The 14,602-nt window shown below is 30.0% G+C and overlaps 1 protein-coding gene across 1 annotated transcript in view; it reads right to left on the bottom strand.

The window, feature by feature from the left end:
- Nucleotides 1-3,637: 3,637 nt before the first annotated feature.
- LOC108912795 (rap guanine nucleotide exchange factor 4) overlaps nucleotides 3,638-14,602 on the bottom strand; it is a 101,381-nt gene continuing 90,416 nt past the window's right edge. Inside the window, exons 13-16 of the mRNA XM_018718179.2 lie at nucleotides 11,674-11,786; nucleotides 9,115-9,306; nucleotides 8,230-8,579; nucleotides 3,638-4,336 (exon numbers count right to left, since the gene is read on the bottom strand). Coding sequence (XP_018573695.1) covers nucleotides 4,212-4,336; nucleotides 8,230-8,579; nucleotides 9,115-9,306; nucleotides 11,674-11,786 — 780 coding nt within the window. The 3' untranslated portion in view covers nucleotides 3,638-4,211. The remainder of the gene's footprint in view (nucleotides 4,337-8,229; nucleotides 8,580-9,114; nucleotides 9,307-11,673; nucleotides 11,787-14,602) is intronic.

Here is a 14,602-nt window from a genome sequence, read left to right as displayed (position 1 = left end):
ATTTTGTTAACTTTTGCTGGTACTTATTATTACGCACTATATTTACAGTCCGTACGATATTTGTTGAGATACAATTCCAAGAGGACCCCTGCGTCACTTTCTTGGAATTAACCGTGTTCGACACCCTAGGTAGAAAGACATTGGCGGTGAGGCGTTTATCGTAACAGCTTGCAGTGCATACTGTGTTTTGCATTTACGAAAGCGTGTTTCTTCGTAAGTGTGCATTTTCAATGTAACTTCTTATTAAAATAAATCAGTGGAGGTGAAAAATAAAGGAAAGGAATTTAATTCCCTGTCAAAGGGTATCGTGGTTATATTTTAATATTCTGAAAATAACGCGGAAAATTTCAAGGGAGAACTTTATTGGTTTATTTTTTTCTGGGAATTCTATGTAAACAAATATTGTACGGACTTTATACATTTTATGGCAAGTTGCATGTGAAGAGTTTAATGTAGAAAAATAGCCGCTGACCCTTCTTGTTTTATACTATTATGTAAATACTTACATATACAGGGTGGGCCGTTAGTGTGAGAAAGTAAAATAACTCCCTTGTTATTCATAATACAGAAAAAAGTTTACATAAAAGAGAATACAGAATCAAAAAACCTGACCTAAATTACAAAATTAATTTGAAACATACAGGGCGATTGGTAAAAACGGGACACGCCAAATATTACATTTTTTAAATTGAACACCCTGTATATTTTTAATCATATAGATTTCTGAAAAAATTCTATATATGACAATATAAACAGTTTAACATTTTAGTGCGGGGTTGCCAAGTTATGTAGAAAATTCTTCGAATATTGGAAAAAACATGTCCTCGGAGAAGTTGTATTAACTTTCAACTACTAACACTTGGAGCAAAAATATTTGACAGAGTTATAGATAAATGTTAGGCAAATACTCCTATATTAGCTAATATCGATATTTTATACAAGGCATTTTTTATAATTCGATCATTTTTAGAAAGTTCAAACTTGATTTTCTAAAATTTTTCAAATGGAACACCCTGTATTTTAATGTTCTATTTTATTCACATATCCACTTCAACTTTTATTCTGTTCTACACCTAAAGTTGTTAGTTTTTAAGATATAGCAGCATTTCTGGAAAAACCGAATTTTTATTATTTTCTGTCGCACGAAATAGCTTTGGAAAAAACTGTCACATTGTGTCAACTTGTCAGTTCATAATTTATCATTCCATTTTGAGTTAATTTTATTATTTAATATTTATTTGTGGTATTCTATAAAATAATAAAAATTAAGTTTCTTTAGAAATGTTGCTATATCTTAAAAATTAACAATATTAGATATAGAACATGCTTAATAAATATTGAAGTGGATCGATATGTGAATAAAATAGACCAATAAAATACAGGGTGTTCCATTTGAAAAAAATTAGAAAATCAAGTTTAAACTTTCTAAAAATGATCGTATTATAAAAAATGTCCTGTATAAAATATAGATATAAGCTAACATAGGAGCCTTTGTCTAACATTTGCCTATAACTCTGTCTAATTATTTTGTTCCCAGTGTTAGTAGCTGAAAGTTACTACTTCTTCGAGGCCATGTTTTTTCCAAAATTTGAAGAATTTTCTACATAACTTGGCAACCCCGCACTAAAATAAACTGTTTATATTGCCATATATAGAATTTCCTCGGAAATCCATATGTTTAAAAATATATAGGGTGTTGCATTTAAAATATTTAATCTTTGGCGTGTCCCCTTTTTAGCTGAAAGTTAATACAACTTCTTCGAGGTCACGTTTTTTCCAAAATTCGAAGAATTTTCCACAACTTGGCAACCCGCACTAAAATAAACTGTTTCTTCGGAAATCCATATTTATAAGAATATATAGGGTGTTCCATTTAAAATATTTAATCTTTGGCGTGTCCCGTTTTTACCAATCGCCCTGTATGTTTCAAATTAATTTTGTAGTTTAGGTTTCTTGATTCTGTACAACTATTATATAAACTTTATTTTGTGTATTATGAGTAACAAGGGAATTATTTTACTTTCTCACATTAATGGCCCATCCTGTATATTCTTAGAATGTAAAGAGTGCAGTTGTAAGAGGACACAAAATTCTTGATTCAAATGTACAATATTTGATTTTAAGATATCGCACATTTATATATACTCAAGAAAATATTTTCTTCTTTCAAGAAAATTATTTATTTATTTAAATACTTCAAATTTCTACCCAGAAATATAATTTCTTACTTTAAAAAAGGTAGCATTTAAAATAAATATCTGATACTTACGGTTAAACGAATTCTATTCTTAATTTTATGATCTACATAGATTTTATAGAAATATGTTTTGTATTGTATATTAATGTATGGTTTGTTTAATACAAAATTGAATAGTTTTGGTCAAAGGATTGTATATGTACTTATTTTAAGAATATATTTGGGAATAACTGTTTCTCAGTAATAAAAAATATTTTGTTTCAAACTCACACCTAGGATCGTTCGTAAATTTAACTAACCAGACATAGGTCGGTTTAGGACTTGATTGTGTTCATCATTATATTGCAAAAACTATCCAGCTGTCATTACTCACAAGGAGATGTGTATACACAGAGCGTAAGTGCTGGCTTCATCTATCTTGCTACTTCCCATCTACCTATTCTGTGACCTACAATTTTCTTTCATGAAAACATAAGTTTGATTATAATATCCTACATTTATCTTGAATAATTCCTACATTAATACTAAATTTTAAATATATGTCTAAATATATTTTAAGGAATTGGTAGTTTTGAAATAAATATGTTTGCAGTTTTAGTTAACTGTAAGAGATATTTTAGCTAAAGTCCGAGATAATAAATTTTAAAACTATGAATATTTGAATTAAATTATATATATTTACAAATAATATAAATTCTAAGAAAAATTATACTTTTTTTTTCATGCGGTTGTCACTTTTTGTGTGAATAAAATTATATAAACGAGAACCCGACCTACAGCCAACCCTGTACCACATTGCAGTCGTCATAACATTTCCGATCTCTACTTATGACATATTCTATCTGTAATATTTTCTTAAAGTTAAAGGTTAAACCTATATCACTGAAATCATGAAAAACATATTCAAATATGAAATAATATACAGGATATTTCATTTAAAATTTTGTTTGTTATACTTTTTAAAAACACAGTGTTCAAAATTTAATGTATCATCATATACTATTTTTAGTTGATAGTTACAACTTATATACATTTAAACCAATATTTTTCATAAAAAGATGTACAAATTAAAAAACTACTTGTCGCTGAAAATCGGTGTACCAGTATAATTGAATAAGTAATAATAATGTAATTTGAAACGTTGTACTGCTACATTATGTATAAGCTACGTTATATTCAACAGATATAGAAAAACACATAACGGCTTTTGCACATACCACTTAATTTTATTGTTTTAGCAAAAATGATTTAAATTTTTCGGAAACTAATTAATAAAATGTTTTTCTTCATGATGCGCTCTTTATAGACAACACTGTATGTAGAAGGACGTTAAATATTATTTTATGGATAAAGAGAGATTAAGAATTTTTTAAATAGAAAGTTTAATTTTGTTATTAAACATATTGTTAAGAAAGGATATTAAAAATAGTAATCCCAATAGAACTTTCAAGTGTAATCATTTTTTAATTTAATTATTCAAAATATATTTTCTAGTTAATGTTTTGGACTACAAATCCCTTACAAGTTTCTATTTCATAGAATTTGGTCGTGTCTTTGGATCCGTAATGCAGCCGTATTATTTGCCATATTTAAAACCGTTTGATGTAAGTATTATTTTATGATTCATATTATTGTGAGGTTTAAAAACTTAACAAAAAATGTTACCAATTCCTGTTATGTCTATGACAATACAAATAAATAAAAATAATAAAGCTACATTCAGATCTTTTATGTACTACCTAAAATAATGTTAGATGGATATTCATTTCTTAATAAAACTAAAGTCTAAAGATTAAATTTAAATGTTAGCTACATTACGACACACTTTGATGATAATAAAATGTTATACGTATACCAAATATCTTTTTTTTTAATGAAAGTCACACATAAAATGTGACTTTTATACATAAGCAGGTTGGGATTTGTAAAATGGAAATGAGAATGGGCAAGGGCAAATCATCCAACATCTCCATCCCGCGTAGGTCATGACCCTAGCGGAGAGTAAATAGTGCCACTAAGACCTTCTTGGTTCCAATTTTTGTGAAAGGCTTGTTAGCACTCGTTGATTGTCTATCACTCGCAAACAGGAAATGTATGATTTTACTTCACTTTCACCTTTTGGAGACGGTGGTTCCAAAACTGAAAGAAAATATTTTTTTATTTTGTAATAATCAATAAGTATACAAATATTTGGGAGCAAAATTATATTTTTCCTCTAGGTAAGAAGAGGTATGTCGCATTTTTGAGGGTACCTATGTATCAAGATGGGTATCGAGCACGACATTGAGACACATAAAAATAAAAAGTTACTGATTAATTTGCTATAAAAAGAAATAACATCTAAGTAGATTATATAAATCCAACTCCGATGATGACTAGAAAGACACTGCAACTAGGTTGTTGTATAACTGGCATTTAAAACTTTTCCCTTGAAGTACTTCTATATTATTTCTTGTGTTTCTTTGACTTATTAAAACTGTTAACTTATACTGTTTGATTGCAAACTAGTTTATAATGCTATTACGTAATTAATTATCGTCAATTAAAGACTTTGTAACCCAAAACTGGTCAAAATCTATAAAGTAAGTCGTTTTCGACATATTCAGAATAAACAATCGGATTTTGGCGTCCTTGGAAATACGAATTGGGCTTAATCTACTTATTTTGAGTCAAGGAGTCTGTGAACTTCCGTTGTACACGTAATTTCCGGACACCCTGTACTACTGAAATATCCTAAAACATGACAGAATTATCGTAAAGATACAACAAATTGATTAGGCAAATGGGAATTTGGTTAATTTTTTATCCCAATAATTACAGGTTTTCCTACATAAGATTAATTGTATTCATCAGGTATGTACGTTGTAAGTGTATCTACGAGTAGTTAATTATTGGAGTTATGTTAAAGAAAATGTTATACGTTAAAGGAATTCAATTCTTTATGGTTGCAAACACACAAAGAAGTACCAAGTAAAATCCATTCATAATGACCATCTGCGCCGACTTGAGTTCAGTCGCTGCCCCACCATAAAATAAAATTATCATGAGATTATAATATAACAAATAATAATTATGCTAACTTACATCAGTTATAAAAAATTGTTTTCCAAAGCTCATAAGATTTTAATTAAGGGACTTTATGATCAGCGAACTTGTCTTGTTTCTCTCAGAGAGAAAGAGAAGAGAGAGAAGAGCCATAAGCCATAAGGGTGATGGAACTCGCTCGCTTTCAATGTCGCTTATCTCGATAAGTATTCATTTTTGGGTCTTGAGCCTGTGACAACTTTTGATCAGGTCATCTCAAATTATAACATATTTCATTTACAGAAAATTTGACGGTTGCCGATTTCCATTAACTGTGTACTTGGCGCTTTATTTATTGCCTACGTGGAGGGACAGAATTTGGAATAATCTCGGTTTGGAAAATAATTTACAAGTGAAATATCTCTCATGGAATAATATATGAGATTCTTACATAACCAGTCAATTTCATAGTTCATAGGAATAAAGAAGAGTTTTGATTATTAAAATTATTGGCCTGTATGGAGTAGTAAAGTTTAAGATATCAAATGTCAATACTAGGCTGCCTCAAGGGGCAGTACTGTCTCCTCTTTCTACTATTTATTATTTTTCTAAATGATCTAGAGCACCATCTGATGATTAAAAACATTGAAATTAATTTTATATGCACCTGAATCCTCTGAAGAATTTAATGAAATGGTACGCAAGTTGATTGATAAATTCTGTTTGTGGTATAAAAATGATAAGTTGATATTAAATCCTAAAAAATCAACGTACATACAATTTTTTTAACAACGCGACCAACATTCATTAAATCTTAGTCACAAAAACATTGGTCCTCAATTCTCTGTAATAAAATTTCTGGGCTTATGGTTAGAGGAAAATCTTAATTGATCTAATCATATATAGATTTAATTTGTAGCAAGTTAAACACCGCATTTTTCGCGTTACGAAATCTAAAGCCAGTACTATCCAAATAAGACTTAATAAACGTGTACTATGGTCTTGCTTATTGCCACCAAAGGTATTTAATTAATTTTTTGGGTGTTAGTAGAGACAAAGAAAGAGTCTTTATTTTACAGAAAAAAAATCATAAGACTAATATTCTATCTTATGCCACTAGATTCTTGCCCATCAGCTTTTAAACAAAACAATTTATTAAGCTTAACCTCAATTCTCATGTACGAGGTAGTGTGTTTTGTTAAAAAAAATACGGAAATAAATTCACGTCAACCGCTAGTAAATATACATATAATATACGCACAGCTAATCATATTTCCATAAATAATTATAATCTTTCACTTTCTAGGAAAAGCCCTTATGTTTTACGTTCAACTATTTTTAACAACGTACCTACCATTAGAACAAAAAAAAATTACGAAAGCTTCTCTTTGTTAAAAAAAATGATGCAATACATTGTAAGCAAATACTTTTACACTTAACGAGAGATATTTGAGAACGCTTAAAAAATATATACTAATCAGTCTCTTGTTACCACCATTTTATTAATTCACGTTGTAATCTGGCGAAAAACCGCGATTTTTGCACTTTTAGGTTAGAATATCTCGAGAACCTAGGGTGATAGGCCAATTCTGAGTCCGGATTCATAATCAGCGCACCAAAATCCTTCGGGTACACTAGATTCGGTCTCTGGTTCTGGACTTTCGTAGAATTTTGTCGTCCTGTGTTATTAATTAATATTTTTAATAAACTCTATTAAAAAGTTAACGCATAAAAAAGGAATAAACATTTTAAATTTATTGTGTTATAATTTTTATCTTTAAAATAAATTTAGTTTTTATAAGTATAATATCCTGTGTCATTTCAAAAACGTCCTCTCGGTATCTAGCCAAATAAAAATATATCTTTGAAATACAACTCAGTGCGGACCTGTACAGATATTTCACGTGTTTTATTACCTCAGTTCTTGACATCACTGGAAAATGTTCTCATGGGAAAGCTTCTCCCATGGCTGAATTCAAGTACGATCAATATTTCATATGTTACAAAAACGACGATATTTAAATTTTTATGTTCAAAGTTTTTATATAGATTGGCATTGGAGTTGATAAATGTTTTAACAATACACGAGAGCAAAAAAAGAAAGTAAATAATGGTGCTACAAGCTTGTGTCTCTTTTTATATTTTATACAAAAGCATATTAAGAATTTTATGTAGGCTAGGAAATAATTTCTGACCTATACCCCGCGGTCGAAATTATAGAGAGTGACTCGTCGCTAGCTTTTGGACTAGTAAGGGGGATGAAGCGTGCCGGGAACGAAAATCCATTGGCGTGTCTGCGTAAAAGGCAACAAAATATAGAAAATATTGAAAAAAGATAATAAAGCATAACATCTAATATTTTTTTACGGTTTGCTCTAACCGGCACTTTGATCCATTTTAATTATTACAGCATTTTAAAACGTCCCAGTTGTGTTTTTTTAATTTATAAATTTATTATAGCCATGGAATTAGACTCCTCGTCTACGCTTATGCTATGACGTTTCCAGGACGGATAAATCAAGTCCGTTTACACCCACTAAAAAAGCATTCTCCTATTACCTACCAAGTGCAAAAGACAGAGATATAATATAGATCGACGTTCAATGTAACTCAGTCTATAGACGATTATAGATTATATCGATGTGCGTAGCGAGCGGCACAAAGATAAATAATATTGAACCGTACAAAAATCATTTTATATTTTATACGCATTATGGTAATAGTGTTTTTATATTATGTCTGAGTCACTCTCTATAATTTCGACCGCAGAGTATAGGTCCATTTATCTAGTTTAACATTTAGTATCTCCGTCATTATCTAAATACTTGCTCTTAATATTTCAAAAGGATCACATGTATTTAAATGATATTTATTTAATTGGTAAAGTATGTACTTCTCGCAAAATCTGCACGACAATGCTAATTTAGCCTTTAGAAAATGACCATCCTGTACAATCAATGGCGTATACAGACATTGAAATTAACTATAAAAGTACTTGCTAGACTTACCTAAATGTCTACTCCTACAGAATCTAATGGTCCTCATTGTTTGGGCAAGCATATGCATCTTTTCAAAATTTACAAGACCGTCCAAACAAGTTTTGTTCCCTTCGTGTGTAAAAGTCATATCCTTCAGCAACAATGGCATGAAAGGTACTACCGGAGGCTGAAGTTTTCCTACACTGACCCTGTAAGCTCTATGATTGCGACTTGGATCTATCAGAGATTCAAATTCAGTGTACAACTTTCTAAATTTTGATGGCAACTTTTCCCACGTGTTAGATAATCTTGAAACGGCAACGTTACTTAAACCCATTACTATGGCACAGAACGCATTTAGATTTTGATATTCTTTACAGCTGAAAATAATAATAAGGAGAAAGTTTATTCGTATACAATATACATTATTTTATATGTTGACGTAGGTACTTTATATTTTAGTTAATCAAACATTATTCCATATTCTAATTGAAGTTTACTAGGGACAAAAAAATATTGGAATAAACGTCCAATATTGAAAAACATTTGCATAATTATGTTTTTTAGGTTTCTATTTAATTTCTCTTAATACCTCAACAAATTTAATTACTTATGAATTTTAAACATAACTAAATCTGTTTTTCTGTTCTTCTGAAAAAAACTGGAAATTACAATTTAACAAATGGATGGTGATGCTACCAGTATTGGTAAGAATGGCAGATTTAATTACGTTATATTAAAGTAAAATATATTTTCTACGTTTTCTGACATTTTTTGCTGTTTTCATGATACACATAAACAAAAAAGATTAATGCGTAACTTTTGTTCATTGTATCTTAATTTATTTGTGGTACTTGAACATTGAGAACCCACATCAATATTGGCGCCTACGAAGAAGTGGCAATTGGTACTTACTATGCAGCTAATTTGATGAACTTCCTAAGCACTGCTACGCGTTTGCTCAGACTACTAGTCATGCATATTTCGGTGACTACCCAAAATTGTATTTCGTTAAACCTACGCAGGAATACATCCAAGTTCGCGGTGATTTGTCCAAAATGGTGTCTGCCAAATGTGTGATAAAGAAGTTCATATTCATGAACACACCTGAAAATAAAACTTATTTATAATTTTATTTTTATAGACATATGTCTGTGTACGAATTTAGATCATAGGTCTTTCATAAAAAAAATTTTCAATTGAACATCCCTGTAAAGATACAATCGCTTAATGAAGGTACCAAAAAATAGTTTTTAATTTTTTTTCTGAAATACCAAAAGCGTTATAGAAATGAAATAAGTAGGCATTTTCTGCTATCGAGAAGGCTCTTTTCCCCTACGTAAGGGGTAGAAAAAACCACCCCTAAGCTTTGTTTCATACCTAACTTTTCTCCTTATTATTACCTTACCATTTAAAAATTCATTTCAGATAGTCTGATTGCTTCTAAACAAAACAAACAAAAACGTCTCGTAATTTTTTCGTAAAATTAACGATTTCTGAGCAAAAAATTATTGGCATGATTGGCATAAGGAAGAAATATGTAAGAAAATAAACTATTATAAAATTATTGAAAATTAATAGAATTTATATTAAATGTTGAAAATAACCACAATAACAATAACTGTAACTGTAACTAACAACAATTAAGAGCCATTACAAAATGTCAACGTAATATAAATTTTTTGCTGATAAATCGTTAATTTTACGAAAATATTACAGGAGACCTTTTTAGTTAAGAATGAATCTGGCTATTTGAAATGAATTATTAAATAGTAAGGTAGTAATAAGACAAGTTACATATGAAACAAGTCCTAAGCCTAAGAGTGGCTTTTTCTACCCCTGCTATATAAGTTACTTTTTTTTCTCTTTTTGAGGCTACAACTTCTATGATTATTCTTAAATACGTAATTTATTTATATTTTATTAAATAATCTCACAGATTTGATAAATTTCAGTATTGTGATAATTTCATTGCATTAAATCATGTTACTAAAAATAATGATTTACCGTAAATATTTTTTTAACTGTTGCAGGTAATATTACCCAGAAGTAAAATAAGCTTTCTGCACATGCATTCGTAGTGTTTTATTGAATTTTAAAATTCACTAAGTTACTATATTAGGTATTTCATTACTACTATGATTGGTAAATAACTGTGTTTTTTTCCGCAAAATGCAAAATAAAAAAGTTGCTTTCTTTTATTTACTCTAATCGTGGACATATGTATATAAAATCAACTCGGAATCCTATTTACTTGACAAGTGGCGATTGTAAGTTAACAAATTTAACTCTGTAGATCATTTAAATACGAATTCATATTATTTGACATCAAAGATCAAATGGGTGAGAAAAAAATTTTCAGTTTGTACGTCATGGTACATCAGCCGGTAATAGTCATTTGTATATACACTTTGGGAACTTAAATGAAAAGTACAAAAATAGAGGTTGTCGATGTTAGCAAGGCACAATACGTTTATTGTTACATCGTGGGCTAATTGAAGTGATAATATTGAAAGCAGATGGCAGTGTCAAGATCAAAAGAAGAATATCCATATCAAGATCAAGAGAAGAGTATCAGCCATCAATTTTCAATCACAAGATTAGTAAAGGTCAAAGTTTATAAACATATTTTTGGCTAATCTTATTTTGATTTTTAGAGAAATTTATTGTTTCTTGACTAATGTATATAAAAACGATACCTGATGTTAGGCGTTAAACAAAGATTGAATTAGAAGATTTTAGATTGGATCAACCAGTAAAGTTTGTAGTTGGTACTTATTAAGCAGATATGCTAGATAACAAAGCAACAATCACAAAAATCAAAAACGATATAAATGGAATAGTAAAAATGATGTATGCTGTATACTAACTTTTTAAATTCCATTAATGAATGAGATAATACAAAATAAAATGAGTAGCAGATGAACAACCAAATCGGAATTAAATTTCATGTAGGCTCCGATTTCCAAAACTCTTAGTTGCGTACGCCACTGCAGTAATGAGATAATGCAAAGAGTGGGGAAGAAAGTCAAGAAAAATATGAGGGAGGCGCAATGAAGAAAGTAATGGAAGAAAAACACCATAAAACTGAAATGCAAGAATGACTTATTAAATTACACTTGATTCAATCAAATAAATGATAATCATTTCGCATATACGTATTTAATATAATTAAAATTGCTGCGGTTGCTTTCAACTCTCTCTCTAAATTCATGGTAACTTTTTCATGCACGTCGTTTGACATTAAGCAATAACGTTTGATAAAATCAAATTTTCCGAATATCAGTTAATTAAAAGTTACGTACGGTGTGTACTTTATTGATTACACTGTTAGTACCTACTAACATATTTTGTCTCCATCAAAAAATATGTTTTAAGTTGGATGACTGAAACTTTATGGAGACAATGTTTTTATTATGATAAAATCTATATAGGATATGTCTTCCTTTAATATTAAAAAGTCAAAGGTCTTACCAAAAAAGATCCCAGTCGAATAGAGTCATATAATACGCCAACTCTTTTGTGCTGAACATTTCTATATCGGCATCTATTCCTTGGGTAGGTTCTTCTTGCTCACTTAAACACGTCTACAAATAATAAAAATGGTTAATTTCTTAATCTTATTGTTTGTATACTTAATATTTAGAATACGACCAAAAGAAATAGATATAAAATATTTTCATGTTTGTAACTTCACCGCTAGGGGGCGCAACTGCTATAGTGTTACAGAAAATTGTCGGTTTTTCGAAATGTCTATAAACGGAGACAATTACAAAACTTTTCTCATTAGCGTCGTCTACTGTTGCGCAGGAAAATAATATTTTCATTCGTATATCATAAAAATAAATTTTATTAATAGTTCTTTAAAATGAGCCATTGTTTATTGAAATCGATTAAGGCATTTAGAAGTTATGACAATTTAAAAATTTCAAGATAGCGTTTTTCATACTGATGTTGCTATGGTAATAACAAAAAAAAAGTTCAAACAAAACTTGTGAAGGGTGTAACAGTGTATCTAAAAAATGTATTTGCAACTTAGGTTATATAAGCGAAATTTCGAAAAACCGACAATTTTCTGTAACACTATAGCAGTTGCGAGTTACAAACTTGAAAATATTTTAAATTAATTTCTTTTGGTCGTATTTGTTAATAGATTTTTTACCCCATAATTGTAGCACGTCTAGTTTCATATATACAGCCGCTCGATACCGTTAATGGATCACCCTGTATATTAAGTAAACATTTTCTAGAAAAATTTAAAAATGTTAACTGCATGTCGATATATTCATTCGTTAAGAGATGCAAAGTGGTTTTCCATTGTATGTACATATTAGTAAAAAAAATAATTTTATACAAGGTTCTTTATTTAATTTTTTCGGTTATAACCAATGATAAGGGAACAACAAAAATTAAAGTAGATAGATAGGTTAGTTCTGATCTTATAAGAGACGATGTTGTCAAATTGTGCAGAAAATCCTTAAGTAAGCGAAAACACTTAAGAGCCGTTTATAAAAACGCTCTCGTTTACCTGTCCGTCAAAACAATGAGGGTTGGTCGTTTAAGTAATAAACAAAAGTGTACGATTACTCCAACATTTCTGTGTGACTCAAAGTGTTCTAGCATTTTTTCTGTCAAGTAGCAATTTGTATATTGAGCTTAAAAATGAATACGATATTGTTTGAAGTTATTTACTTGTAGTATAGCTTTAGTTTTTCTCTATTTATTGGGTATTTTGCGTCTTGCGAAAGTAAATAAATAAATAATCATTTATATAAGCCCTTGTGCTAAAGGGATCTGCCAAGGGTTATTTTTATAGAACTATTTCTGATTTTTCGAAACGTTAACAATAATTCAAACGCGATATGTATTTATTGTTTGTTTGTCTGTTTTCCTCAATGAGATATTTTTGGTTAGGCAAAAATAGTAAATAGTTTAATAAAAGTAACCCTTACGTTTGTACAATGGCATATTTAATATTTTTTTTCGCAGATGACAAAATACCCAATAAAGAGAAAAAAAAAACAAGTTGTTTGTCTCTATTATCCCGCAATTGTTACAAACATTTGCAGACTGACAGTAGTACTTAGGAAGTGTCAAAATATGCACAAAGACTCCTATTCATTTGTAGCTAGTTGTGTTACTGCAGTTCACAAATCACCTGCAAAACTTGGGACGTACCTTGCAATTGACGTAAACAACGCGGTTCCGATTAATGATTATAAACCAAATATACACGTATGCATTTTTAATGGAATATCCTCTAAATTGTTGAATTTTTAAAGTCTACGTAAAATATCCTTCCTCATAGTGAGATTATAGCTTCATTTCTAGTACATCAGAAACAGTGAAGCAATGAAATTTGAACTTCATGTTATATCGGAATGCACTTGCGTCTGGCTGTTGGAAATTGTTTTGGATTGTCTTAGGAACAAAGCTAATGTGTTCCGATAACTCGTTCAGCTTATTTGTCCCCTATTTTTTGTCTTTGCTCAACATGTATAAAAAAGAGATGGTTGAGACTGAGCTAATGTGCGTCAGTGCGTGTCATAAGACGTGGGAAAGACGTGTTATTATGACATGTTATTAACGTTTTAGTTATTCCAATTCGTGTCGTTAAAAATGGAATCGTGTACGAAAATTAGACAATCTGATAATCGAGGTAGTCCTGAACGACCGAAACGCGGACATATTTTTTGAGCGATGACGTGGAAACTTCTTTTAGAGGTATTTAGGTAGTAAATATTACATTTTTTCGAAAAGTTGGAGCCATATCGATTTTTTCCAATCGATATTTTATTTTAAGGTGTCACTTAGCGTGAGCGATGAGTCGCTAAAAATTGAAGTGTCTGTAAACTTACTCAGCAACTATAAAGGAAATTCAAACTGCAATTGCACAAACATGAAATTAATTGTCCATACATAATAAGATGTTAAAAAGATATGCTAATAGAAAAGAACAAAGTATGACAAAAAATTATTTAGACAAAAATAATATTTAAATATTAACAGTAGATTAGAAGCATTTTTAAAAAGATTTTCTAGGGAATTGGGGGCGCCCTCTGGGATAGGACGGTGATTAATGATTACACATATCAGAAGTGAATGCGAATTTCTAGATAATAGCTTAGATGCGTTCGAGTTGCAACGAATTGGTGATTTCCATGAAGATTTGGATAGCAGGCTATTTAAAAAATGGTTTGCATCTCTTTACCTCATATCGAACTTGGCCCAGTGATTGTCATGAATAATACAGGCGACAAATTGAAAAATTGTTAACGTCTGCTGAAGAAAAGGAGAAATCATAGAATGGTTGAATGGAAAACATATTAAATATAAAGATATGATGTTCAAAGTACAATTACTGGTAATTGCACAAAAAGAGATAAGACCTACATAAATTATC

The sequence above is a fragment of the Anoplophora glabripennis genome, unplaced genomic scaffold (genome assembly GCF_000390285.2).
Source record: "Anoplophora glabripennis isolate ALB-LARVAE unplaced genomic scaffold, Agla_2.0 scaffold738, whole genome shotgun sequence".
In the NCBI taxonomy this organism is placed as follows: domain Eukaryota; kingdom Metazoa; phylum Arthropoda; class Insecta; order Coleoptera; family Cerambycidae; genus Anoplophora; species Anoplophora glabripennis.
This window is presented reverse-complemented; position numbering and strand designations above follow the sequence as displayed.